General features: G+C 45.2%; 1 protein-coding gene across 11 annotated transcripts in view; it reads right to left on the reverse strand.

The window, feature by feature from the left end:
- Window positions 1-9049, reverse strand: part of gphnb (gephyrin b) — a 114697-nt gene extending 105648 nt beyond the window's left edge. For all 11 annotated transcript variants that reach the window (XM_079572691.1, XM_079572690.1, XM_079572698.1 and 8 more), the window contains exon 1: window positions 8893-9049. In XM_079572691.1, coding sequence (XP_079428817.1) covers window positions 8893-8956 — 64 coding nt within the window. In that variant the 5' untranslated portion in view covers window positions 8957-9049. The remainder of the gene's footprint in view (window positions 1-8892) is intronic.
- Between the last annotated feature and the right edge of the window lie 398 nt (window positions 9050-9447).

Here is a 9447-nt window from a genome sequence, read left to right on the forward strand (position 1 = left end):
GTTCACTGAGGTAGGACATTCTATCTCAGCGTTAGCAGTGACGTGTCTGCATTTGGGACCAGACGTCCCTGTGGAGCACTATGCTGGTGTTCTTTATTCACCTTATTCCAGAAGTTCGCGTGGGCACCGCCATGAACTGTGCCCGCCCCTTTTCTCCTATCAGTGAAACGGGCTAGATGCAAGTTCCCCATTTTATGCTCAGTACTGAGGCAGTTGTGGTGAACAGGTCTGAGCTCATTCTACACTGTAGGACATTGTTGGAACATGTAAGGGGAGGAAAATACATTATTTTAACATTTTTAAACTCTGTATAGTCCCTTTAACATAGGACTGGAGAAGACATGATAAAATGAGTTACAATACAAAAACAAAGCCGGTTTTAGGGCGTGCAGAGAAACGGTGCAGTGTTGACATGCTAGTGCAAATGAACATTGGACATTTTACACAAACCAATCGACTAAACATAAGATTTTAACAAACAACAAACAAACAATTTCTGGCGTAGGTTTGCGTGGGGACCATGAGGACATGTCCCCACCAATATTTCAGGATGGCCAAGTTGTCCCCAATCAACTTCGCAGGAGGGGGGGGGGTAAAGTGTCCCCATAGTAACACCAAACCTACATCCTACATAAGTGATGAGCCGCTGAAATCATAGTGCAAGTGTCTAAAACTGCTCTCAGTAGACAGTCTTGGAGCTCCGGGATCAACTGTTTTTTAGGGTTTCTGGTAGGTTTTCTGGATGGAACATGGAGACGGTACAATCGATCCTGGAGCGTCCTAGAGGCCACTGTGATGAACAGTACAGGCACCATGTTAACCACCCATACAGCCACAAGGTCAAATACGCATTAATATAAACTTTTCTTTTTACAAAAAAAGTTGCGCAATGATCCCGATTCTGAAAAAAATGCTACGATCAATTAATCGTGCCCACTTTTTATCGGGATTAGTGAGCATATTATATCGTCCCAGCCCTACACGCTCATTCATACCCCTGTGTGCACTCAAACCGGAGGAGGGTGAACTGTCTCGCCCAAGGACACAACAACAACATCAGCCTGGAATGGGGATCGAACCGGCCACTTTTTACACTGAAGGCAAACGCCACAGCATGAACACACCATCGGGGGTACAGTCCTGTCAGACTGAGCCGTCCTTGTTTCATTACATTTGGTCAAACGGCTCTGGCACGCGACGCCGGCCCCCGCTGACCGTACTCCTGTCTCCCTCCGCTACACGGGGAGAACCTGGAACACACTCCAGACATGAAATTATGTGGAAAAGAAGACTCATTCATTTTATCTGCACGTCATTAGGGACGCGTAATACATCACAGCATAAGCTACCCAAAAAAAATGAATGGATTGTTTTAGATTAAATGAATAAATAAACAAAATAATGACAGCATTTCTCACTGGCTGATGCTGAGGCTGTGATTGGGGACATTGATCTGAAGGAGCCTGCCTGTCTGTTTGCGGTCACTGCATCTCCCTCTGACGGACATGTACATTTGGACGCCAGCCCACATGTCCCCATTCGACCCATCCCTCAATGCCACTCAGGCAGCCAGTGCGTCTTCATTAAGAAGAAAACAGAGGAAGAACATGCAGAGGATCAACCTCAGCACTTTCTCACTTTGATCCGATGGCAACAATGGGAGTATGCAGGACAAAATATATAGAGATATCAATGCTAAACTTTTCATGTAGAAAACTGACATGGATTTTGTTGATATAGGAGTTACTTTTTATAAATCGCTCACCTTGGTTTTTGCTATCCAGATATGAATGAATCAGGTAGGATTTATATATATATATATATATATATATATATATATATATATATATATATAAAAACAGTGTGAAGACTGGAAGGTTGGGCATCTGTCGGAGCTGCTGAAGTGGAGGTGTTGATGCAAGAGTGGAATGAAAACCCCATTTGGAGAAAACAGGTCCTAAAGTTTTGTAACGTCTGCGTATGTGAATGGACAGTGCCCGTCAAAAGTTTTTTTTATGTGTTGTTTGTTATTATATTTTAAGACTTTTTACTTCTCATTAATGAATGAACACATCTGGAATTATGTTTAGTAGGGCCCGAACGATATATCGGCTGGCCGATATTAGGATATTTTAAATTTTTCAACCGAAAGTGATAGAGGCCTCACGGTCAGAGTTTCAAAATGAGCCCTCCCACCACTTCCTCGGCCTCAGGGGAGCGGAGAAACATCACGGTGAAAATTGTTCGTACACGTATTTTACATAGTTTAGTTAATAAATAACTACTAAACATAATTATACAGCGCCCCCTGCTGTCACAGTTCAACACTGAAGCTTCATGCACAGGATTATAGACAGTTCTAAAATTTGGCCAAAAAATATCAGTGGTGCATAAAAAAAAGAATGGCTGCACTAGATTTAGTACTAAACTCGTTTCCATCTGTAATCCCCACATCGGTCGACCAATATTTCTAGATATTTCTATGATAGAAACTAGGGCTCGGACAAAATATCGGATCGGACTTGGATTGCAATACTTTGCGCTGCAATACCAAGTATGGATACTTTGTCATGTATCGCAATACTTTCAATACTTGTGTTTGGAAGCCTTTTTTATCACACACACCTTTGTTATCCAGAAACAAGTTACACAGCACTTTGTTACATTTTCTGTTCATGCACTTTTCAATCTTAACACTTCAGTAAATGTCAAATGGCATTTGGTTTATAAACTTTGAACACACAACCTTTTACACATTTTAAGGTATCAAATATATCACTTGTTATAATTATTTACTGTATCGCAATACATATCGGATCGGCCCCTGGGTATCGTGATATGTATCGGATCGTGACAAAAGTGCATCGTCCCAGCCCTAATAGAAACCTTTACTATAATAATAAATGCTTGACTTTAGGCTATTTGAGTGATTTAAAAAAACAACAACAAAAAAATTAAATTACTTAATATACTGGCCTTGGTATCAGCCTTTATATCGGCCATGCCAACCCCCTTCATATCGGTAGCGGTATCGGACCCCGAAAATCCATATCGGTGGTTAGGGCGCCATTTGACATTTTCTCTTTGACTTTTGACTTTTGACATTTTCTCATTGGGCTTCACGAGGTCGTTGCTAGAGCTGGTTTTCACTTCACAGACTGTTAAACCATTTCAGGGACAAACTCACGACGCTCACTACCAAGAGCACACCAACATGTAAACAAACATGTTTGGAGTTTTTTCACCCTTCTTTGTTCGTTTGTCTACATAATCCCATGTGTTCATTCACATTTTAATGTCGTCAATGAGAATCACACAGTGTAAATAGTGCTGAAAACTATGAAAAATACATAAATAAATAAACTTTCCAATGCGGCAACAATGCGAAGAAAATAGATCTGTTTCGACGAGCTTCGTAGGTCTTAGCTTTCAAATGAGGCGTTACTCTGGCCTATAGGGTGCAACCTTTTAGATTTGGGTAAGAAAATATACTCAGGTGCGGCGGGGGTTAAGAGGTTAAATAATTGCAGCCTTTACGAGCTGCGATTTGACTGGACGGTAAACCCGACGTCCGCCCCTGCAGCGCTAATACCTCTCGTGTCGGCTCGGCTCTGGAAAGAGTGAGTGATGGAGAGGGCGAGCCAAGGACCCACGGGTGACAGGGAGCAGGAGCGGGACAGCGTGATCTTTGACCTCATCAGCGCGCACACACACGCATGCTAACACACGCTAACTGGCTAACGGAGATTGAGCACCGCGTCAAGACGGCATTAGCATTCCCCTCACACTCGGACGCGCCGCGCTGCAGACTAACCGTACAGTATGGAGGTAAAGGTATGGCGGAGGCAACGTTTCAATCAAGGGTTTACAGGAGGAGGATTTCACTTTGGGCTTTCGGCGGGAGATTGACCCAGGGCTAGTTAGGTAGCTAGTTAGCGCTAACTGTTCTCATAATCGGTTAATGTTAATACACAACACAGGGCACGGCACTCGGGGGCAGTTTCAACCCACAATGAGCAGAAAATCCAACACAAGACTGCACTATTAAAGCCACACTGCGGAACATTCCAAGTTATGTATGGTAACAATCTCCATCGACCTAGTGATCAACTGGACGTCAACAAAGCTATTTTTGCAGTAATTTATAAAAATAATGAGGATTTAATGAAATTAAAACTCATGTCAGGCTAACGGCAGTCAAAGAGCGGTGATGTCCCACTCCCAGCAAAGTCAGGTCTAAAGAGAGACAAACCGACACTCACAGTAAAGACGCAAATTGTCTTAAAGGTACTTTTCATCAATATAAGGACTTTGTGTTAAGGTAAAATGTTACACAGTGTGTATTTCCAATACTGGAAAGTTTGGATTGCAATAGTGGAATGAAAACCTCATTTTAAAGGAACAGGCCACCATTTTTACATACTGAGATGTGTTCTTGCCTGAGCTTAGACGAGTTGATGCGTACCTGTCTGGTCTTTGTGAGTGCCCTCAGTTACGCACAACGAGGGCACTCACACTTACAGCACTTTGGTCGACTATGGTTGTTTTTAAATGTGCTTTATAAATAAAATTGACATTGACATTGACCAAAGATGTTGTTAGCATTTGGCCTCTCCCAAAGTATTCCTATGGCTCCAAATGGGGGGTGAAGTTGAAAGCGACCACGCTCTTCCACGGGCACAAAGACCAGACAGGTACGCATCAACTCGTCTAAGCTCAGGTAAGAACATATCACAGTATGGAAAAACGGTGGCCTGTTCCTTTAAGTAAAAGCTTGTAATGTCTGCACATATGCCTGTATATTTCTCTCGTCTTTATCTGTCTCCCAGAAAGAAAATGATTACAGTGTTACCTCGGTCGCCTTTCGTGCTACACATGAATACCAAACCTGTCAGTATCTGTGAATATATAACCGTGGGAAAAAGCCTTCCTGGAAATCTTCGGCTCGCTAGCAACAAACGTCATGAAATAACCATCGTAAAGGGTAAATTTGGTCTATTTTCTACTCTGATATTAAAAGATGCCCAGGAAGAGAACTAGCAAAACAATCTCAACATTGACCACTGCGTGAAAAATCTGTGTTTTCACTGACCTTAAAAATGTGGACAACAATCTAACTCAGGAGACACAGATCGGCGAACTTCAGCAGTAGAACGACAAACAATGAAAAGCAATGGTATTTTTTGATGAGGAAACAATGTTGAGAAAACACAGCATATTGATATTTCTCTTCTAACTTTCCTGGATGAATCTTGATTTTACAGTTGCAACAAACAACTCGACTTTCCTTTCCAGAATCGTTTAACTCTCCTGCTATATTACACCAAAATGAAACAGTTTCCCCCAAAGGACAGCGCCGTCACTCACGTGGACATCCCCTGACGGTGCAGCCCTCCCACTCCATACAGAGCACATATCAAAGCCAAGGAAATGTGAGTCCCTGCAATGTCCATTCCCACAGCTGTAGCTTGACCTCAGCCCTCATATCGCCCTCTGGCAGACAGATAAGAGCCTCCTATTGGACAATTACAACACAGCGCAATGAGTTTCTTCTCATTTCTTAAACAACCGCGTGGAAAGACTCATCCTGTGGTCACGGAAAAGTCTGCTTGCGAAGGGTGAAATCATCGACCGCTAAAAACATACGAAGGGATCAACGCAGAAGCTACTAGCTATTTAAAACCAGGAAGTGTGGAGGAGGAACCACTGTCGACTCTCCCATCATCAAGACGAGATCTTAGGGAAAAAGGAACGCAACCCCCAACACCTGAAATATTTCTCGTGACATTGCAGGAGCTTTTCCAAACAATGTGCCATCATCCAAACAGCGGGGGCTCCGACTAAATATTACTGTGTGACCTTTATAGTGACAGTGTAGGTCTTCATCTATTCCTTTGTTAAATAGATAGACCTGTGACATTTGTGTATTTTACCATATATAATGGATACAGAAAGAGGGGCAGTAGCCTATTCTCAAACCTTTGGTGCAAATAGCAGCAGTTTGCATTATAGAGCACTGAATCCAGGCTAGGCAATATTTCTTCGCAGTTCCTGTAAGTGCGTGTCCTCGCGTCAACTTCCCAGCTTTAGCATAAGTAGAAACCCAGTGTCTTTTGGACTGTGGGGGAGGTTCTATCTACTGGCGTTTAGCTGAGATGGAGGCAAGGGAAGTGATGATTGATAATTTGCTAAGACTTTGGTGAACTATTTACTGAAACGGAATCCTCAACGACATTTTCTTGCTGTTGACACCAATAACTCTCCAACGGCACCAAACAAGGTCTGAACGAGAACTACGCAATGCCTGAAACGAGGCAAAGCTCCGGGCCAAGAATACAAGCAAGACGACACACATCTGCCACATGCCTCTCAAATACAGAAAATAAAACTTCATAGAACACAGACAACCAGCTCAAGAAGTACCCACGGACAGTTCACAGGGACAAGTCCGCGTGACCTCCGGGCCCGTGTTCACGCTCAACACCGGTAGGTCGGATAGTATGCGCACTAATCTGACGGTGCCGTTAGAATTACAGACTTTGTGGTACGTGTCCGAAGGCATCTGGATCGCAGCCATCAACGCGAAAAAAAAAATCCATCGTCCAGCAGGAAATACAGAAGAAGCACTGCAGCTTTGGGATTATACGGAAAGACGAGGATCCATGGAGTTTTATGGAATCTGTTCATGACGCACAGAGCAAAGAGAAGTTCCAGACATCGAAGATTAGAAATATTTAACGGTGAATTGCCATATGCGGTGTGGGCATGCATTTTTATTACGTATTACACTACTATAATATACTGCTACTTTTTGGCTGACAAAAACGTGAGGAAACCTGACAATTCGACTTTCTAATCCGGTTCCGTATTAGCCGTATTTGTTCGAGACTTTGCGTTTTTTCTATCCCCTAAGTCTTGTTATGACACACTTTGATGAAAACAACAAAATCGTTGAAGATTTTTTTTTGCGTGAACGTAACAGAAAGTGGGCTACTGTGCTCACAATGATCAGGTCAAACATCCGCCATAACATTGTCAATAGTTATCAAACCCTCACATCTTGCAGTCCAGTCACAGCTTAGCAGGCGCCCATCACCACGCAAAACTTCCCCGATCAATCCGCACAATCTCAGCCCCCCCGGCTTTTGCAACGCACCTTCCCCTCCTCCCCCAGCAACCAAGCCCCCCCCCCTTGTCCCGCATCCCGTATATATCCCTGGGTGTTTCTTTTCCATCTGTGGTGCAGTATTTACCGCGCTGGGGGTCAGTACACCGCCGCACTGATTTGCGAGCGGCACTGACATTCCAGCACCACGGACAGCGCCAGGAGAGAGGAGGGGAGGGAGATGGGAGCGATGTGGAGGAGCCTCTGTTGTCGGCGTTGCGAGGGGGTTTCCCAGGAAAGGCAAGGCGAGCTCTACCCCGCCGCCGCCACCAGCACCAGCACCACCACCACCGTCCTGCACCGCTACACGTTTCATACTCGGATGAGGGAGAGGCGAGGAGAGACGAGAGGACACGGTTTGCATGCAATATTGATCCGGCCCGAGCCTCCCTCCCTACCTCCCTCCATCCCTCTCCATGCGGGATGGATTGAATAGATGAAAAGGAGGAGGAGGAGGAGAGAAATTCAAGAGGTGGTGGTGGTGGTGGGGTAGAGCATGGAACGAGAGAGATGGAGAGATGGAGCTGGAGAGAGAGCGGGAGAGAGAGGTGGGGGTATTCCTTGCTTCGTTTTCATCATCCACACTGTTCTCCCTTCACTCTGCGGTCATGGCAACAGCCCGCCTGAAAACATGACAAGGCATTTACACAAATATAGAAGCCACAGCGAGAAGGTTGAGTGGTGGCGGCGGTTAGAGGAGGGGGGGCGGGGGGGCTTCACCAAGTCGCCAAGTCTGAAATCTTTCCCAAAAAATGAGCGTAAAAAAAAAAAAGAAGAAAAGTCTTGTGACAGACGTGTTCGCACACATACGTACGGACTGCACGGGCTACGGCAGCACCCAAACCGCATCCGATCCGACATGTCCTATGCAACACATCCCTGTTACATCTTACCCCCCCGCCCCCCCTCCTCCACCACAACCCGCCCCACCATCCCACCACCACCATCCCCAACATATGAAACAAACAGGCCGTGTGGCAACATCGTGTCTGGCCCGCATCCGTCGTATCGTAACTCAGCCTCGCCTTCCCCACACTCTCGCTCCGGCGGCGGCGCAGGCTATGCGATCTCTTTGCGCGTGGTTTAGCGGCGGGTCGTACAGCACATAGTGAAATGAATTATTCAAGGCGCATACACGGGAGCTTTTTTTTTGCAGTGGGAGAGATTGAGTGAGGGGAAGGCATTGCAGAGGTCTAGGGCTATTCGGGTGATGCGTTTCAACACACGAGCTACTCCAAAAAAAAAAAAAAAGCAAAAAAAAAAAAAAAAATGCACCAAGCCACCTTTACGTAGGCTATGAAAAAAAACAAAAAAAACACACACAGTTATGCTAGCGTCACGTATGTTGTAGCCCGTACCGGTGGATTCGGAGGATTGGTGAAAGGTAGCGAGCGGCACGCGGTGTAAAACACGAGGAGATACGATAAAGATACGTGGTGATGGAAGGTCACGCGTTTAAAAGGTGTTATTATAAGGGGAAAACAAACGTATCGCGGTACCGTCATGCGTGTAGCGCGTGCCGGTGGATCGGGGGAAGGGGAGCGGAGGATGCGAGAGCGCACGGCGGGGGAAGCACAAGGAGAAAACGGTGTACGGATCCGGGGGGGTGAGGGGGGGGGGGGGAAGAGGAGAGTGTGGGTAAAGGATACGAAGGAAGGTCGCGGGGGAAAGGAAATAGGTGTCGAAAGATGCAAAAGGAAGAAAGAAAAGGGAAAGGGGGGCCTTACCTGTCAGGACGCCGACCCGGATTTGGTGGTCGTGGTTCGTTAAAATCATCCCGTCTGACGCCATGTTCAGCAGCGAGAACTCACGACAGGGCCCCGAGCCGAGAGCATCGAACTCTTTAGACGGGCGAGGGAGGGAGGGAGGGAGGGGGTGAGGGAGAGAGGGAAGGAGGGAGGGATGGTAAAAAAAAAAAAAAAATGAAGAAAGAAATAAAAGGGAAAGAGGTTCAGGCGAGATGAGTGGAGAGCAGAGAGGACAGCACACATTCAAGGGAGGATGTAAGAAGAGTGTGGTGATGATGTGTTTTGGGTCTATTAGCGGTCTGCAAGGCTACCCTAGGGCAGCTGTGGCTACAAACGCAGCTTACCACTACCAGTTTTCTTTTCTTAAAAAAAAAAAAAAAATCTTTTAAAAGTTTTTTATGAATACTCTCAGTTGCAAACTATTGGAAAATAAAATAAATAAAACATAATAATAATAATAATTGTTGCAAATAGCTATTTCAATTTAATTATAGTTAAATGTCAAAATAAAGTAGGCTACACATATTTCCAAGA

The sequence above is a fragment of the Gobius niger genome, assembly GCF_951799975.1.
Source record: "Gobius niger genome assembly, chromosome: 15".
NCBI classification, from domain to species: domain Eukaryota; kingdom Metazoa; phylum Chordata; class Actinopteri; order Gobiiformes; family Gobiidae; genus Gobius; species Gobius niger.